The 20,323-nt window shown below is 41.8% G+C and overlaps 1 protein-coding gene across 16 annotated transcripts in view; it reads left to right on the forward strand.

Moving 5' to 3' along the window:
• Window positions 1-6,059: 6,059 nt before the first annotated feature.
• The window catches only part of ADGRL3 (adhesion G protein-coupled receptor L3), a gene marked incomplete at its 5' end in the record, with an annotated part of 336,607 nt that continues 322,343 nt past the window's right edge, over window positions 6,060-20,323 (forward strand). For all 16 annotated transcript variants that reach the window (XM_082482753.1, XM_082482751.1, XM_082482754.1 and 13 more), the window contains one exon: window positions 6,060-6,114. In XM_082482753.1, the coding sequence (XP_082338879.1) occupies window positions 6,060-6,114 (55 nt within the window). The remainder of the gene's footprint in view (window positions 6,115-20,323) is intronic.

Consider the following 20,323-nt stretch of genomic DNA (forward strand, 5'->3'; position numbering starts at 1 on the left):
AGCTACTGTATTCAGCTGGTCTGTATTCTGGTGTGCTCTTAAGGAAGGCTTGATTAATCTGAAATTAATTAACTCAATTAACACTTGAGAGAGTTATTTTGCAGCGAATCCCATACTACTTTTAAAGAGTTCTTTGTCACTTTGCATGGTTGCCTAAACAGGTGGTTGATGAGGGTTGGTTTGAGCTTGGTCTTTGCTGCTTTGGCTGCTCCTCTCGGGGAAGTGTAAGTAGGACTTCCGTGATACATGAGAATCTAGGGTGAGCCCAAACTTATTTGACATTGTTGCTTGCTTTTAAGATTTTTAAAATTACTTCTCAGAGTGCTACCTAAGGAGGAGTAAGGGGCAGTATGGTCTTGGTTTTTCAAACAGTATGGATTAAATGAATGTTAATATATAGGAATGTGCAATTCGGGGCAGATGTGCAAGTGCTCATTTTAAACCCTGCTTGGAAACTGGGACTTGGAAATACCTTGTAGTTTTGTGTATATGGGGCGAGAGGCTTGAGGAGTTTCCTTCTGAGTTTACAGCCCCAGCAGAGATGTGAGAGAGAACAAGAGCAGTCTGTGGTACAGAAAGCAGGCATAGATGTGAGCAGGTTGAACCACAAGTTGGTGAGTCCACTCACCCTGAGAAGCCTCACCAGGTCTCTCACAGTGCATCACATCTAGCAAACTTAAAACCTGAAATGAAGAGCCAAAAAGCCATGGCTTGATATTTTGTGAAACAAAAGCCTGTTTTCCTGAACTCAGTGAGAGCTCTGACTTTATGAGCATTTGCAGTATGGGATGAATTTTCTCCTGGGCTAAATGCAGACACAGATAAAAATTTACAGAAGATCTAGTTTATGTGTCTCAGAAACATGTTCCTGGCTTCTTAAAAAGCTTATGGAAAAATCTGTTCATAAATAACCACGTCCCTGTAGTGGTAACTTCAGTGAGTGGCTAGGAGTGAAAGTGCATGTGGTTCTATTGAAATGCCAAGAGTGCAGCCTGTTCCTGCGCTGCTCCTCCTGCATTGTACTGTCAGTAATGTCTGCATGACCTTTTACATGGCAGGTTGTGTTGCTGCCACCACAAAGTGACCGTGGAGCCACATCCTGAGTACCTGACAGGGAGAAGGATTTGAAATAGGGTAAAGGTGAAAAGAAGTGGGAGGGGAAACCTTTTATTTTTTAGTAATGTTGCAAAAAATAAACAAAAAATGTGTTTTGCAGACAACTCATGACGAAATGTATTGCAGCAATTCTTTTGTTTAGCCATTCGTAATGGGAGTGGCAATACAGGTCATTCTTTTACGTAAAAGAAATTTTCTAACATTAAATTGCAGTTAATTTACTTTTGCAGGGATTGCGTGTTATCTTTTTCCTTGCTGGGGTTATTTCTCTTCCCTCTCTTCTTAGTGAAATTCTGAAAATGTTGTCTGGAATAAATTGTCTCAAGTAGCAGGTGCTGAGAATGGGGAATTCCATCCATGGCTCCAGCTTGGCCCATCAGCTTTAAAGACTTTAATTACTTCCAAACTTTTTTCCTTGTAAATGGTGGATTTAATCAATATTTGTTTGAAACATCATGCTTATTTTCTACTTAGTAAGCAACTTCTGCCAAAGGAGGAGATAAGTGCAGGAATCTTTTCTATTAAGAAATATAAAGTAATCCTTGCACCACAGAGTTGTTTAAGCTAGTTTTACTATGCACGTTTTCAGGGGTGGGGAGAAAATTGCTGCAAGTAAAACTAGGTAAGAAGAACAGGGCATTTCTGTCTGGCTTTTGCTAATGAGCCCCCTTGTAAAACACTCTTGCCCCTTCTGTGGCTGTATGTCAACTGTCTAAAAAATGCTAGATACCTGAGAAAGGTAGGCAGCTTTTGCCATGTGAGACGGGTAGTGTCCAGCTTTGTGCAGGTGCAAGTGTTCATGTTTGAAGGAAGGCAGTAATTAAATGGATTTCTGACAGGTTTGTCACGTGCTGCTCTGAATTCTACTTTGAATTCAGCTTATCTGTTCACTCACCAGATGAACTGGTTCCCTTTTCTTTTTCACCCTCCCTGTAGACTGACAACAGATGAGCTCAGAAAATGCTCCATGTGCTGCTTGACATCAACTGCTGAAGAACAGGCTTGGGTAGATGTTGGGTTTGTCAGTGTATCTATAATGCCTTATGAACGATGCCTTGACAAATACTTCACTGCTCATCTCTACACCACAAGGCCCTTGTTTCCTTTGGCTTTCTCCTGTTCTGTCAGTACCACTTTGAGTTGGATTTTGGGAACTGCCAGCATGCAAATCAGGTTTGGGTGATGCTTGGTCGCAGATCAGACTGTGAGGGTGTCAGGGGCAGCCCTGTGGGCAGAAAGGTCAGTGAGCAGAAGAACTTTCTTTTAAATCAATGCAGGCTGCGTCGTCTTCATGGTTCAAGTCCAAACCCCTTAGATCGAGTGTAGCCCTTAAATTTTTCACTGTGATGGTATATCCCCTTCTTGCATCAATAAATGTAACACTCTGCACTGAACAGTTCACAGATATGTGCTGTAGTTTCTCTCTTTGGTTGTACTTTGTCCGGAGGTAGTCCAACGATTAGGTGAATTTTGTTTTGTGGGCCTCTTTCTGCATCTCATAATGCTGCTTGAGAGGGGTTGTGTGACCATTAAGAAAAAGGGTTGCTCTACTCATTTCCTATCTAGCTGTTCCCCTGCATATATCCAGTTCACAAACACACTATGATTATTTGATTACACGAAATACAAAGCCACCCAGAATTTTGTAGCATTACAATGTGTTGGTTAATACAGTGTTGTTAAATGACTTTGGCATTTCTCCAGATGTATTGTGGATTTGTTAATATTTGTGCATGAGCTTAAGCCTAAGGTGCTGAAGTCTTTGTAGGAGCAGGCTTAATGGCAAGGTTGTGCCAGCCAGGGTGTGCAGACATAACCTGACATGCTGTGTCTCTGGCTTGTTCTGCTTTGGCAGGAAGGAAAGTTGGGCTGGGAATATTGGGCCAGATTCACAACCAGAGCAAATGGTGCATAATGCTGAGCTACTCCTATCGTCTCTGTTTTGCACAGGAGCTCTGTGACTGAATAATGCCCTTTCCAGTAGGATAAAATCTTTATCCGTGGTTCTGGTGGTTGCAAGTTCCCCAAATTAGTGTTTGGATTCTGCAGAGAGCAGGTGAATCCTTTTGCTCGCTCAGGCCCAGCCCATGAGTCCATAGAAGAAATCTTTGAATATTATCATGCAGGAAAATATAGACAGAGCAAAACAATTTTAAAGGCCACTGTGTAAATATTTTGTTGACAATTATCCCTTCTCTGGGATAGGTAGCATAACTGATTTGAGACTTCTTCAGTTTACACCAAAAAACCTTTTCCTACACCATAATGGTATCTCTTTCTAACAGATTTAGATTATCCAGAACTTGATTCAGCTTAAACAAATAAAAATCAGAAAACAAACCTCCATTCCTTCACTGCCTGGCTGAGCTTTTGCTTCAGGGAAGTGTATCTGAGCTTGGATAGCTTTTCCCCATCTCTGTATGCCTTTTTCAAATTGTGTAGCTCAAAAAGCTTCTCACTTTTGAAACTTTACAGAGGATGATGTAGAAAAAGCATGCATAAATAATGGCCAGTGGTGTAGTTTGATGTGTACTGGCAACCTCCTAAAATATAAATGGAAAACTTGATTGCTGTTTAGAACGTATGATTTAAAATATTCATGAGTCTTGTCCCCCTTTGGAAAACAGGCTTTAAATATTATCAGTGACCATTCTGATTAGTCCCAGCTTGAGCAAAGTTTTAATTTCTAGGATGTCTATAAAGAAGCTACTTGACTGCATATTGACCTTGGACTTTTCAGTCACCCCAGTTATAGAGCTGAGAAAAAGCTTTGGAAACTAAATGCTACATTTGAGTGAACAAATTGCAGGGATAGACTGGGCAGGAGAGTAGAGAGTGAGAATAAAATCTTGGCAGTGCAAGCAGATACATTTATTGGGAAAAAATGCAGCTCCCTTATGGACTTTGGTTCTGAACAATGTAGGGTTTGATTTAGTTGATCAGCAAAGATAGGAGGCAAAACAAAGGCCACTTTGTCATGCTGGAGTTTCAGAAATATACCCACATCACAATGGCATGCAGCACAGTTTTTCATGTATCTTCTTGGCTCAAACTGGGCTTTGGGTAAGAACAAAAGTTGGCAAAAACAGCTTCTTTGCTCAGAGTAGAATAACTTCTGTTGATCAGAGATTTTTGGAGAGATTTTTAATTAGACCAGTGCTGTGAAGGCCGCATAGTCTAGGGAGTTCAAAACAGATATGCAAAGTACTTTTCAATTCCTCATATTTTATCATCATTTCAAAGTCAGTGGGGAGCTAAGTCTCAAACTGATGCCGTGGTTTAACTCTGTATAGTTGTTTTTTTCCTGCCAAGTTTGAGTCACTGTGGCTATCTAGCCCCTTCTTGAGAGATTAAAATGATGGGAAGCTGGAATACTTTCTTCAATTAAATGAGCAAATGTTTCTATTCAGCATGGATTCAGATTTCCCCGTGCTTTCCTGTAAGTGTGTGGGATGAACGAGACCATTATTTTTAATCCCACAATGAATAACCATGGAGCTCAACTAGGAGTGTGTGAATGAGTCCCTGGCAGTCACCATAAAAGGTAGCTATAGGGTAAGGGTGACGGTGACTTTTAGGCTCTACTTTGGTTCAAAGTCTGCTCCAAATTCAGTGATTAAATGCCCTACAGGACATCTCAAACGGGGGGATAAAGAGGCTTTTAGGCATATCGTTGGCAGAGATACTCCCAAACCGTATTACCGATCCTGCTGCCTGGTTTCTTGGCATCAGCCTCAACAGCAAAGCCATGGGAGAAATGCAAATGGAGCGAAAGGTCTTAACGGAAAAAAAAAAAAAAAAAAGAGTGCATTGCCTGGCTACTTGGGGAAGCACTGGGCTCAGCTTCTGCCCAGGACATATAGCAGATGTTTGCATACATAATTTTAGGCCAGTGTGTCCACCTGCATTACATACTGTGCAGGAGGTTAAAGAGAAAGCAGGATTGTTGTCTGGGTGTCTTATCCCCTACACTGGGATGGGCCAAGCTGGTGTGGATGAAAAAAGGTTTCTGTTTGAATGGAAGGGGGAGGCAGGCCAGGGAGCGCAACTCACAATTCTGAGTTGCATTTTCTCCTAAAGCACTGTGCTTGCCATGCATTCTCACAGGTATGGCCAAGACCAAGTGGCAGTGTGACCTCTCTTGTTGGCAGTTTGTTGACTTACCAGCATGCTGGCAAGTGTGCTCTTTCAGGAGCTTGCGGTACTCTTTACCCCCCCCCCCCTCCCCCCCCCCCGAATTTGAGGGGTTTGGGTGGAAAAGAAGTGGCTAGGGTGGAAACTTATTTCTGTATAAGAGATTAGCACAGAGCCTAAGCACCAGTTAAACCCATTTTGGCTCTGGAATTTCTGTTGGCTCATGATTTCTAGACACCCCAACATTTTCAGGAGAGTTGCAACCTGTTTTAGAAGTCCCATGTAGGTAGGATACAATGCAATACATATGGACTTGTTTTTTCCAGTCAGCTTTGAAGTTATGTGGACTCTCTGGATCCATGGGCATCATTGTTCAAAACTGCTGTCTTAAGTCGTGTTTTGAGAGAGGAAGCAGAACATTAGTGATGCACAAACTGGCTCTCTGCACAGGGACAGGTTTTAATTCCTATTGTACATAGGAATGCGCATACATCTGAAGGGCCGGGAGGGGAGACGTTTGCCTTTACAGCTCTTGGCAGCAAAGAAACAAAGCAAGACTTGAAAACACCTATCTTACTGTTTTACTAACTGCATTTTTTTTCCTTTCTCATTTCTAGGTCTCAGACTCTGGATACTGGCTGTGGGATTTTTTTTTTAATTATTATTATTTTTTATTGGTTTTTTTCCCCTTTTCGGATGTGAATTGAAGGCCAACAGTTGAAGTGTTGGAAGCAAGTGCAGGAGGACATTCACCTTGCTTTGTTTGAACCCTCGTTTGCTGGGATACTTTCAAGCCCTCCTTCACAGTCATGTGGTCATCACAGCTGCTGTTCTTCACAATGCTCTTAACACCGTTAGCCCATGGTGAGTGAGAGATGGTGTAAATTTGCGTGTGGGAAGGGAAGACAGAATAGAAAATAGCAAGGAATTTGCCTATGTCTTTTACCTAATTGTGTGTTTTTTTCCAGGATGTTGATTTCCCCAATTCCACCCCAGGTCTTTGAATTCCTAGGCTACGTTATGACTAGTTAAGTCCTGAAACAAAGAACTCTGGTCACACATAAAGATTTCTGTTACCGAGTTTAGCTGCTACGTTAAGGCAGCCTTTCTTCCTCATGCCCAAACCTATTCTACTGGCTGCATGTCACTGGGATTGTCTCTCTTAGGCTCTGCATGGAAATGAATTTCCCTTCTGTGAATACTGCTCAGTAAAGGGTCACATGTGCCCCTTTAGCCACAGCTCCAGGGTAGGATCTTACTCACCGTCATGTTAGACTGTGATTTCAGCCATTGCAGCGGATGTTTCTGTGCTTTGCCAAAAGATGGAGGCTCCCATAATCTCAGTGACCCTGACTGGAGAAGAACCAAAACCAGTATAGTTACCTTAACCTGGCGCGCTGTGTAACCCACGCAGCAATGTGGAGTCATTAGGCGTAGCACCATGCTGCACAGCTAGGCTGCATCTGATAACTGAGCTAACAGCGTCAGGCACGGCTGCTGTGCTGCGCGGATGTACGAGCAGAAAAATTTGGTCTTTCTATTAGCCAGAGAAACATTAAGTGAAATCTGACACGTTTAATTCTTTGGAGCAAGATTTTGAGGCCTGGGGTTGGTTTTCTTGATTTGAGAAACCCAAATGTAGGCCCCATAAGTAAGTTGCCAGATTTCATAAATGCTGAAGGGTTCAGGAGCTCCTATTTGCAGTGCTGGCTGCTAAATGCTCAGAGCAGAGCTGTGGAAAATCTAGGTACCTGATTTTCCTGATGCCTAAATGGAAGGTGAGCTCCACCAAGGATCTCATTTTAGTTACAGGTCAGTGAAAGCATGTTTGTAAATAACCTGACTCCTTGTATGTAGGCTGTGGGCCCCTGCTTTTAAAATATTTGTCAGACTTTTCATGCTTTACATGCATTGTCTATGTGCTAAGACACTAAGGCAAAATTTTTACAGCAAAGAAGGTTAAAAAATTAAATACATATCTATTTATAGAGCACAACCTGTGTGCTCATATCACTTTTAACACCTTTGGGCACAAAGGTTATCTGTACTGTCGTTCTTTGGCAAAACACCTCGCTGACTTGAAAATTAGAATGAATATTTAAACTGAGCCAACCAATTGGGGTGGAATGAAAGAGCTATTAGGAAAGGTGGTCTGCGTTCTTCTTCAGGAAAGTTAAATGGTAAATGTTTTGTAAATCTTTATAATTAAACAATATTAACAGTTAGAGCAATTAACAATTAAAGAATGCCTCTGGCAGTTCTGTTTTAAATTTGCAATGCCACTGTAGCTGAAAAATCCTGCCTGATAGTCACAGTAAATTAAAATGTCACAAGTATCCTAGGAGTCGTATTATGCTACAGATGAGCAAACACCAGAGATGCAGAAATGAGGTGCCTGGAAATATATCTACCCTTTAAGTTCTTCTACAAAGAACAAAAAGTACAGCGTGGCTGCTTATAGTAGTCAGTGGTGGTAAATCTGACCAGCACATCTAACCAACACGCATGTGTTATCTCATCCCTATAAATTGCTAGTGAAAGTGTGGTAGAGGCTCACAGTCACCTTTGGACAGTGGATAGTGAAGACCTTTGGTCTGAGCCAAAGGTCTTGGTTTGGTTTTGCCCTGTTTTGATCTCTAAGATTGGCCAGGATGCAGCTACCATCACAAAACTTTGGCCTGTTACCTTTCTTGGGGGAAGCAGCTACTGAGTGTGCATCTGGTTGTTTGAGGGTAGTATGTTCCTGATACTAAATGAAGGGAGAAGACTGCAGTTTAGCTGTGTGATGTGATGTTCGACGGGTATGTTTGGTATCAGCTAGCACTGGGCAGTCAAACCTATCCAGTCTCCCACAGGGACTGAAGGACATGTGCATAAAAATCAAGAGTTGTATTAAAGGTCAGAATAAATAATCTAATGGGGCTTCCAAGGTGGGGCTTTCTTTTCCAATCTGAGACTGAATATCTGATGGATTTCAGGTGCTCTCCCTTGCTGCCCCTCTCCCTGCACGTGCCTGCAGAAGGTTGCCAAAAGTGAATGGCAAGTTGGTATCAATGCAGACGTTCCTGGGAGCCTGAAGACAGTATACGTGTGTTTAAACACATGCCACAGCCTCACCTTGCATGTAAAAATAGTCCAGTTAAGCCCTGCTTCACCCACCCCACCCCCCGCCGCCCCCAGCCCCTTAATAATCCCGTTTTAGTGCATGCAGAAAGCTTTCATATTTTATGCTAAGCAGGACTCAAGCATTTGAGTTCCTGTTTCATGGGCTGGAACAACTTCTGTCCTGTAGTCATTGCCAGAGTTAATAAGAACTACTTTTACAGACTGACCTTGCTGCACCTCATTCCCTTTGTGAGTTTCCTGACACAGCCCCTTCATCTGTAGGGGTAGCTACATTACAGACAGATTTCTGAGGCCAGTGATCTCATAAATTTGTTGGGGTTTGGTTTTGTTTTTGTTTGTTTTTTTTTTTTTGATTGGTTGTTTTGTTGTTTTGGTTGGTTTTTTTTTTTTTTTTTTTTTTGAGGGGGCTCTTTTTTTTTAGCTATCTCATTTCTTGGAGTATATTGTATGTCTTGGGTTGTGATGACAGGTGTGGAGTCAAACAGTGTATGACTTCAGTGATCTGCAAGATGAAAAGTAATCTTCCAGGATACTGCCCTGGTACAATGTCATCTTGTTGATAAGCTGTAGAAATAATGAAAGGGGAAAAAGTCATGAATCCTTGCAGTTTCTTGGTGATGATGCTAATCTGCTATATCCTAAACGCACAGGCACTGTACTGTCTAGTTTTGCTTGGACTGCTCTGAATCATAGCTCACAAAAACCTGAAACCATGTGAAATATTTGAGATAATAGCAGATTTGAATAGTGGATGCTTGCTTTACTGTTGCCCTTCACTTGAATGGAAAATAGCTTACAGCTTGCATAGGCAACGCAACTCAGACCAGCCTGGAAGCCCCCAGAAAGCTATCCCCTCTTTTAAGCTTAGACAAAGCCTGTAAATCCATCTGTTGGGTAAAACTAAACCTGTTATATAAAATTAGTGAATTAGCCAAGTTAGAAAGTAACAATACCAGGGAATAATAAAAAAAATAAATACCAGTAACCACAACAAAACCAAAGGCTTTGTCATCCTTTGCAAGGGCTCTGCTATGGACAGGGCTTTTGCCTCTTCTTCTTCTGCTATGGACAGGGCCTCCTTTTTGCCTCTGTTTGGAAGCATCTGAAGGCCTGGACCCCCAGGAAAGTGCTCCTTGGCTTTCATCCCCCCATGTACACCTGAGCAAACTGATCCTCTTTGCCTGTAATGGTGGATTTCCCAGAGGTGTTTTCTGGAATGAGCAGCTGTTCTCATCTTCCTCAGCCTTCCTCCCCTTGACTCCAAACAAAGCAGATTTCCCTTTATCCACAAATGAACACTGTCAAAGTTCACCCGAAATGAGGTGGATATGACAGGCAGCAGCTCAGTTTGCGAGCCTGGAGAGATGTACACCTGCTCTGTCACATTGCTGTCGTGTTCATGTGTGGCTGAGAGTTGAGATTTAAAACTTCAGGCTGCTGGACAAAAATAATAATAGAAATAAAAGGATTCAGAACTGCATGCTGTTAAGAGCAGGAAAGGAAGGATACCATAGTGATTGTTGTGGGGTGAAATTTTGCATGTCTCCAAACAAATAACTTACTTTAGGCTTTGGAAAAGAGCTGAAGGATTGAATGCGAAGATCTTTATCATCCCATCAGATTGTTTTATTATTATATATTGGATTTTTTTTTTTAAGGATTGTATTGGTGCATAATTTCATGATGGGCAGCGAAGAATTATTTTTTTTGTTGTTGTTACTCTAATGCTTTAACAGCCTAATCCAGAATAGGACAACCACTTATTATTACTCAGATTAAAGCAATAATCCAAATTGCCCAGTTTTTGTTGGAGATTGTTACAAATGCAATAAAATCAACAGGCATGGCAATCTGCCTTTTTCATCTGATGCTAAGCTCTCACCCTGGAGTTGTGTCATGAGAGTGAGCTGTCAGCATCCTGGTTCCTGCTTGAGCAAAGTATAGTGTCAGTTGTGGGGGTTGGTTCCTCCTTGTCTTGAAGCTGCTTGGGGTTATTTTTAGTATGTTTCAAACCTGTATTTGTTAATGGGTTGCAGACTGTTCCATCCTGGTGATCCATGGAGTGAGTTAGTCATTACTGTGATTACTTAACATTTCTTAATCTTTTTCTCCATATACAATGTGATTTTTGGGCTAAAACCACACACTTACCCAAAGCTGTGCAAGGCTGAAGCCAGAACAAGTTAGGCAATAATATAACAAAAACCTGGCTGAAATTACAGGACAAACATTAGGTATCTGACATAAGAGTAGTTTTGCTATTACAGCTAAGGCATGCTAGATGAGAGTCATCTGGTCCTAGAGCAAGCTGCAGGTGCAGCAAAGGTTTCTTAAATAACTTCGGAGATAGAACTAAGTTTAAGCTAAAATATGTTCTACTTCAGACAAAGCCTGACAACGGCTTGGAGCATGTTATTGTTAGGAAGCTTAAGGTCTACTGCTGACAGCACCAAATTGGCAGGGCTACATTTGCTGCTGGCCCAACTCTGAACTTCCAAAAAACAAGTTGCCTCCAAGAATTTATTTATGCAGAGTTGTGGTATAGCTGTAAAGTGACCTTCCTGCATTTGGGGACAGATGCCATCTTGTCTTTCTGTATGAGAATGGGTCAAGATGGGGCTGAGCTAATTTATCATTTGCAGAGTAGAAAATGAAATTTGAAGTCTTTTCAAGGCATTACAGCTGCAAGGAAGAGAGCCTTGTCTGCTGTCCTGTTCTGACCCTGTGTGCTTCTGCGCCATCTTCCCGATGTTTCTGGGAAACAACCGTGGTGAGGGAAGGCTGCGTCTTTGTGAGAAGATGGTGCTCGAAGGTCAAGCTGATCTCTCTAGGCATTAGCAGGTCCAGATGCCAAGCCAGTTTCTGTGGGAACAGTGGAAATATTTATTACTGAATAGCACTGGTAGTTGCCTGGTGACAACGATTCTGTTAAAGCAAGCAGCATTATCTTTCTTGGGGGAATACATGATGCTAGCAAGCTGGTCCTCAGTGACAGAGTGATGTTTAATGTGAGCTGAACATTTGCCTCACTACTATTTTAATACAGTGGAAATACTGTCACTGGTTAAAATACATACTGTGTTTCATTTCTACTTGTACAAGTGTTATGTTAGCTAGTGAATGGTGGATAATTGCCTTTTACTACAATACTCTTCATATAGTCAAAATGAAATACAAGAGACGTGTTTTATTAGTTGTGAAATAGCCAAGTTGACTTCCAGGCTTCTGCCTAACTTCATTGTTTTAAAAGATTAATCATCCTTGAAATATTTATAATATTTGCTATTCTTGGCAATTTGTATTACCTGCAGCCGTGCCACCTTTTCCGTAGTGGCACAAGTGATCGAGGAAAGCTTTTCCTGATAAAAAGGGGTGGCTGTTCTATGTATACACTACAGTGCTTTCATTAGCAGCAGTGTACTAAAATCAGGAGTATTAAGTTCCCCATCTGATGACTGACCAATCTATAAGCTGATAGAGGGTGAAATTCAACCTTGCAGAGATTCCATCCACCATTTAATTCTCGCTTAAGCCATTAAGCAGTGCAGAGGTCTGTGTGCGGGCCCACTTCTTTTGTGTCTAATTTCACACTATATAAGGAAGAAGATTTTAAGGGGATTTTCTGATTTTTTTTTTTTTTTTTTTTTTTTTTTCATCAGTGCTTGGCAAGTGTGTCTTCTCATAGCATCTTCCTGCGTTATGGAGGGAAACAAGATCTTGTACTATTTTCACCTGCCATTTGTACTAAAGTATGCTTTCCGTGGGACGTGCAACCCTTAGCTATCGGCACAGCTCTAGTGGCAATGAAGCTGGAGCTATAGGATTTGAATTATAGAAGGCAGCTGGTGACTACAGCCCAAATTAATGCATGGAAGTTATTCTTTCCTGTAGGCTTCTTAACACGTATGACATACAGCAGCAGGGCACGTGGGTTTCTTTCTGAGCTACAGCAGTAGAAAATGTGCTTGCTATCACAGCGATAGGGAGGGGGTAGTTGTGTTACCCTGCAGGCCTGTAACCTCTGATACTTGCTCCATTTGTAACCATTTCCTGACAAGACTGTTTTCTGATCTCTACTGAGCAACTCTATGTGCTGTGGTCTTTTTGGTCTTTTTTTTTTTTTTTTTTGTAGCGTTAATTAAGCCATAAGATGTGACAGCATGTGAATTACAGTGTAGTAATTCATGTCTAGCACATTCAGGCACAAAAATGAAGGCCAAATGGCCTTTGTGCAGCTAAGTGTGAAATATTGTACCGTAATTTATTTCCCATTATATTTTACTGTGATTATAAAAATGTTTTTGTTAGTGAACTTCTTTAAAAAAAGTTACTTTTTAAAAAACAGAATTGAAAAAATACAACACAGATCTTGTCACAAAGAGGAGTAGCTTTGGGAGATGAGGAGTTTTGTTGAATCCTGAAAATGTATATTTCTGCAGTTATTAACCCTAGGTAATGGATGGGTGTTTTGGTGCAGACATCTGCTTTCTAAAAAAACTGACCTAACTCTCAACTACTCATTTCAACCAGCTGCCAAATAGTAGGATGACTAGGTGTATTTGATCCTGACCTGGTCTTGATTTGAGCTGGAAACCTTAGCTCACAGCCAGTCTCTTGAGCCATCTAATCTTTTTCCAGTTCAGGCTATGCGCATGCTGGACACAAAGCCAGTGCTTTTGTTTCCAGTCCTAGGGAGCACTGATCGAACACAGAGGATGGGTTGTTGAGCAGCAGTGTGGAAAGGTACCGGAGGGACCAGACTGGTATGCCTGCTCTGCTACGGATTGGGAAAAATAAGCCAACCTTGAAAGTGGCTTTGGTGGTACTGGAGAGGAAAAACAAAAGGGCTGTGAATACCTTAAAAAAAAAAAAAAAAAAAAAATTCTCAAAATTTCTTTGTCTTTTTACAAACCTCTAGTACTCATCCTTTTTGTTGAAGACAAAAGGCAAAGCTCATGCAGTTAAGGTTGCTTAAGGGGTTACTAGGATAAAACCCTCTTCCCAATGAATGTTCTTTCCAGACATGAATGAAGAGCAGCCATGTACTTGGAACATTGTTCATTGAGATGACAGGATCTCTGGGGCAGTGCCTGGCTGTCTGTTTCTCTTGGGATTCAGGAGGATATTGAATTTATTCATCCACCCTAATCCTGGTGTGTATCTTCTGCAGTAGTCTCTGGCTCGCAAGCCCTGTTAGCTAGTTCTGTCCTGCCCCCAACTAGTCCTTGTCATAGCTAAGCACAGAGTAAATAAGCAATAGCTATTAAAAGTGGACTCTTCCAAGGGACTTACTCTCTGAATAAGTTTTACTCATGCTCTCAGCAACTTCTAGCTGATCAAGATATTGATGGGGCCAGGGCTGTTTCACTTTTGGTGGCTATATGGGGTTTAGGAATACTATAGCAGCCCCATGAAAAAACACGATAATTTTTCATGTAAGCAGTAAGTGTCTGTAATGTGATTACTATGTTTTGGCTTTAGCTGTAAATACTTTTTAAAAAAACAACCAACCAAACAAATGAAAAAAACCTGCCTGACTAAACACGTCACAATAATCTTTTTATACATCCTTTTTGAGTTAATAATCCCAACCAAACAGGACTGAAAAATGTAGTGGGTCAAAGATGACTAATATGGGTACAGGCATCCCTTAGACAACACCCAGAGGTCCCATGGAGCACTGGGTATATTTTTGTATCTGCAGCGATCTCTGCATATGAGAAGACAGCTTGTCCCCTGTCTTCCTAGATGTGCAGGATACTCCAAAGGGACTGGTGTGGGGCAAGTTGAGGTTGAACGAGGCTGGTGCAGTAGAGAGAGGAGCAGAAGTGGGCAGCTTCCCTTTCCTCATCCCAGTGAACAGGGGAGGTGATTACCTACCCATTCCTTCTTTGCTTTCACCTATTGCATTATTACCTGAATGGGAAAATGGAGATCTATTTGGCTAATTTCTAATACTATCTAATATTTTGTTAATGCTAAACTTTCAGATAAAGCTTTTACGTGACAGGAAGCTACCAGGGGTTGGAGAGAGCCTGCTGTTATGGGCTGTGTAAAGGGGTTTGACAGATGAGACTGTGCATCTTTTCCCCAATACTTGGGGAGAAGTGCAGGACCTCAAGACAGCTTCACAGCCAAAGTAGCTGCTTAGCGCAAGGGTAGAGCCACCCTTGCCAGCAGTGCAGGTGGGGAGCCATGGCCATGTTTTGAAAGCACAAAGCTTGATGTGCCCATCCTTCCCATGCAGCTGTAACACCTTTTTTCTGGATGTGAGTATGCCCACAGATGGGATGTCACTCCTGTTTCTTTTCCTAATAACTTCAGTTAAGCTGAAATGGTGTTGGGAGAGGAAAAAAAAGTACTTTTGAGGGTTGTCTGGCTCTAGTTCTCCCATCCATATAATCTGGGCATGTTGAAGTACTTTAAGCTAAAACGAGAAAAGACTGAGAGTGAGGGAATGAAGTATGGCCACCTTAATTCTTGCACCGCCTCCTCAGTTGCTGCTAACATGCTCCCACAAGATCTGGGCAAATCTGCTGTTTTCCTCTGTTAGGAAGAGCACCCTTCGCCCAGCAAGAATGGCAAGCAGAAGCTCTTTATTGCAAATTAAACTGCTGATTCCCTAGAAGAAATCTCTAACATCCATTTTATCAACTCCACAGTCATGTTAAATGAATCCTAGAGCCATCTGATGTTTATTACCCCACGGCACATTCACTGTTGTTCAATTGGTTCCTTTAGTGATCATGATTTCTTGAATTGGTTATGTTGTTTGGTAATGCGGTTTTATTTGAATTTGAGAAAAATCTCCTGCTGCTCAATGAGCAACTCATCTGGGAAAGACACTCTGGGAAGGGAAGAAATTAAAAGCACGTTGGAGAGCTCAGAAGCTTTTCGCCACTTTGAATTTTTCTGATTCCAGGAAATTGGTGCTGGGCAGCCCCCCCCGAATATCCCTCCCAGTGCCTGGCAGGACCATGTCTGTTCTATCATGAATCTGCTCCAAGCTGTGGGCTGCTCAATGGGTTTTTAGCCAACACCACACAGATGCTGCAATTTGCCCATTGCAGAGAGCGTAGGACTGGGCTGGTGGGTTTTTAGTTAAGGTGCAGTATTGAATGCATACCATAAACTCAAGGAATTGTAATCAGAGCAACATCTACTTTTATATATTACCCTGTGCTTTGCCATGTTGGGCTGCTTTCTGCAGTGACTGATAGTGTTGGGTGCCTTGCTACACATCCTGAGATGTGAGTTTGTTTCATGTAAGATTTGTGGATGCTAAAGATCCTTCCCAGTCTGTGCATTAGAGTGGACAGAGGAAGAAGTAAGGGCATCGTCATTCTCTCCTATGCTGTAATTTGTAGAAACTGAGATGCCTGATGGATTTTAGAAGCTCAAATTGTCAGTTGTTCTTAAATCTCCAGAACATGCAGCTGTAAATAAATGGCATTTTAATAATGAGTTTTTAGGGTCTGATCCAAATCCTGTGGCAAGTCGGTGATTCCATGTAAATGGACTTTGAATCCGGTCTGCTCAGCACAGAGAGGTTATTTTGGGGAAAGCTGGAGCATCACATGGAAGAGTTCAAACCCTGGGCTTGTGTTTGCATAGTCTTCTCTCAAATCTTAGTGCTTGCAGTGAGTTGACCAGGTTGTGGGCTGCTCCGCTGCCCCAAGAGCTGCAGTGTTGAGTATGGTCCTTATTCTCTTGGGAGACTGTTCCTCTTCAAGGTCTTCTAGGAATTATTAGCAGTCATCAGTGCTGTTGATTTAAATGAGGATATTTTTTCCCCTCTGCAGCTCTTGTTGCTGAAGATCTGTCTCCAATTTTTAATTCACAGTGTTTTGTTTCTATTACTGAAACGGTGGAGGCTGCAGTAAGGGTTGATTTAGTATCAAGACAGCAGATGACAAAGAGAAAACTAGCTTTGGTATGTCAGTCTTGTGTAATACTCCTCTCTCTAGCTGAGTGGAGTGGGACATGAGCATGTTGGTTTATAAGGCAGTTACACTGGCTGTGCTAGTTGTGTTGAGTTGGAGTGGGGCTAGGAGCTTAGTTTCTTTGCAGTTCAAGGTGCGGATGAATAAACCCACGTGGCAGTGTCTCTGCAGGGAGGGAAAACCAGGATGGTGCTCCGCAAAGCCAGGGGCTGGTAGCAACTATGTCAGCTGCTGCTTGGCATGTGTGTCTCAAAATGCATCTTCTCCCTTCTCCTGACATGTCTCTCTTCCCCTTGCTCTTCTGCTGGAGGAAAGCAGTCAGCACGGTGCTGACAGGTGTTCCTGTGAGCAGGAATCCCCCTTATTCCTGCAGTGGAGGCACAGCTCCACCTTGCAAGACAGACTCATGGCCCAATCCTATTTATCACTTAAAACAGTATTTTGCCATCACCACTGCTCACTTAGATGTGTATGTAATTTGTAGCGTGTTTTAAAGAAGAATGCATACTTTTAATAGTTGTAGGAAAATCCAGGTCACTGAATTTATTTTTGTGTGTGTGTGTATTTATATATGTGTGTGTGTGTGCGCTTTATATATAATTTTCACACTGTATATATATACATACCTATAGAGATCTGGTCTATCTAAACTTGGAATAACGCAAGGAACTTTTAACATGCCTTCACTTCATTGATGTGACTTGAAATCTGGCCTGTCATCGCAATTCATAATCTTGCAGGCATATGCAATTAAAAATGTTACTATTAGATATTACTCTGGGGGAATTCTGACGGCTAAGAAATCTAATAATGTTTAGTTGTTTTCCTTAATTTGATTGGAAAAAAAAATAATTTGGCCTCTTGGTCGGATGCCAAATACATAATGAATTTGTGTCATCAGCAGACACCTTAGAGTTTCTGAGCCCTGCTGACAAAAGTGCTTGGGAGTCATGTGTTACAGTATCAGCCAGCCATAAAAAACCCTCAAACAACAAACAAACAAAAAAACCTTGCTTGCTTATCTTTGTGCTTGTTTCTGACAAACCAGATCTGGAAGTAAACTTTGGGAGATGATGAGCTCTTATTTGTGAGAAGCTAATTTGGCATGTCCTTAGCATTGTTACCTCTTCTGACACAGACCAGTCACCATGAGGCACCGCAAGCACATCCGTGCATCCTGACAGATCCTTGATTCAGATCATGTACCTGAATTCACAGAAGCCTTAAATTAAAGGAGTGGACGACAATAAGATGGAGGAGATGAGGCACAAAATGGATGAATCTGTATGCTCTGTTTAGTGTCCCTGGGGAACTGAATTAAAAATGGGGGTGGGAATCCCGTTTAGTAGAAACCAAAATGGTTTAGACTTATTTGCTATATGCTGTGATTTGTAGCACTGGTGCCAAAAACTTCCTAGCAGGCCCCAGAAGATGGGACTGCTCTAATTTGATTCGTGGCTTGATGCAGATTCACATTTTGTCTTGTGCGCTCTTTGCCCCTGTAATGCTGGCTGTCCCCCTTTCACCTATACAATATCATAGCTCTCATTGCCTTTCTCTCACTAGGTTGTTGAATTGTGGTCTTTCTCCTCTGACCAGACAGAAGTTCTTGCAAAGCATAGTAACTTAATTATTTAGGGTCTCCACTGATTACCCTCACATCTTGAGGCTATGCAGACTCTCAGTCATGGAACATCTGGTGACAACCCTGTTTCTCGGGGCTCTAGCCCTTGCACAAATACAGCCTCTTTCTTTCTGGGTAGTAAATATATGACAGATGTGAAATTCTCCAGCTCTTGGGGGAGTGCTGACATGTTGAACTTCATTATCCCTCATTGGCCGGTTGGAAAAATGCAATCAAGGATAACTTTTGAGGAGGGCTGGCATATCCAATATCAGTTTGGAATGCTATTACGGTGAGAAGCTTAAAGAAGGACAAGCTGAGGGCACAGAAAAGTTGATACAAGGAGATGGGATCAGTCTGTCCAACACTCATGAAAAGTGCATTAAAAATGGTAGACTTTGAAGTGTACAGGACCTGTAAGGTACAAACCTCTGTGACAGTTAAGACTCACAACCAGTTTAGGTGCCGAGACCATTTTAGTACCCTTCACAGAATCATAAAATGGTTAGAGTTGGAAGGGACCTTAAAGAGCATGTAGTTTCAACCCCCCTGCCCTGGGCAGGGACACCTTCCACTAGAATAGGCTGCACAAAGCCCCATCCAACCTGGCCTTGAACACTTCCAGGGATGGGGCCTCCACAAGTTCTCTGGGCAACCTTCACTGCAGTGTGTGATTTTTTTTTATTTATTTTTTTTTTTTTTTTAGTGGTTTACACTGGAGGTGGTAATTGCAGAGCTGACAAATGTTCCATAATTTTTATAAATATATTAATTGATGATTATAGAGTAATAATGCTTAAACTACTACAGCATTATGTGTGAATCCAAATACATGTATAAGATATATAGTAGCCACTTATACTACTTGGAAAGGAGTAGAAATGCTAGTTAAAGCTGTGGCGAAAGCCTACTTAGAGCTGGAAAGTAATAGTAATACTAGTTAGAGCTGTGGGAAGAGTTATAGCAAAGGTATTTTTTCTGGGGAAACCTTGAGGAATGTTTGTTTATAAAGCTGAATATGTGGCTTTAACAACATTAAAAAAAATGAAATAAAAAGATACCTATTTTCGCTCGGAATTTTCTGTGATGTCCCAGGTGAGTTGCAAATCCCATGTCTTCGTGTGTGTGTGTTTTTCTGTCCTGGTCAGGCTCCTTGTCTGAAAGGCGTTTCCTGGGGTGACCCACCTTCCCTCAGCAGGCTTAGAGAGGAGGTGCCAGACTTGACCACTTAAGCTAAGCTGTGCAAAAGGGAGTCCATGTATGCAGGCACTACAAGTTTCTCAGTTTTTGAGCAGAGAGGTTGATCAAGTTCTGCTTTTATTAGATTATAGAGTTCAAAACAAAGTTCAGGAGAAAATCATGCAACGATAGTCAGTAGTGAAAGCTACGTACTTCATGCCAGTAAAATGATGCTATTGTATAGTAGAGGGAGAGAAGGACTTTTCTCATTATAACGGTCCTTAAATAACTTACAAACATTATAATCAACTTCCTTTTTCCCTCCCTTACCTTCATTCTCTTTCAGTTTCCCAAACAAGGAGCGGAGAACCCAACACCCGTTCCCCCATCCCTAAAATACCAAACCCAGCAGATCATCTTGTCTGAGGAGAATTGTCACTGTTCCTCAGAGACTGTCTCCAGGGTAACTTTGTTTGTGAGGTCCTCAAGGAGATACTGCCCTTCAGACTTTGTTCTGGGGAACAAAGTTTTTGCCTTATGCCCTCAAATACATTTCATTATAATGCTTTGAATATGTCTGAGCACTCATTTGAACCCTGCAGAATGCACAGGCTGTCAAGCCAAAGTGGGGCAGGATTGAATAGGTGTCAACAGGATGCCTTGCAAACAAACGCGACTGCTTATGTTTTAAAATAAACGTTCAGTGAAGCAAGATGCTGGCTTGAATACAGAGGTATCTGGTTTAAAAGCACACTTTGTTGCAAGAGCTGTGCTGTTCAGGACCGTTCTCTTCATATTGTTCCTTGCTGAGTATTAATTGATGGTCAGGTAATTAATTGACTCCCTTTCAAATAGAGAGCTGTAGTAAATAATTTATTACTTGACTAGGAGGTTATGTGACAGCTGAGATTGTTGGCATGGCACAGCACATGCAATCTGTCCCTTTAGCAGGAAGAAAGGAACGTAAGAAATCATCTTACTTAACTCTTGCCTGCAACCTCAGTGCAGATCATACATTGACATCACAAAACTCTTTTCCTGACATACCTGTGTTCAGGTGTGCAAAAAGACCTGAAAAGTCAGAAAACTTGTCTGCCCTTGTACTTCTAGGAAATAGTCTGAGGAGATTTCTCTGGTGGTCCTTGAGGGAGATACTAGTTAAACAAACTTTATCATTCTGAAAAGTCAGCTTGTTTCATGG

Source organism: Vanellus vanellus (genome assembly GCF_965231255.1).
Source record: "Vanellus vanellus genome assembly, chromosome: 4".
NCBI classification, from domain to species: domain Eukaryota; kingdom Metazoa; phylum Chordata; class Aves; order Charadriiformes; family Charadriidae; genus Vanellus; species Vanellus vanellus.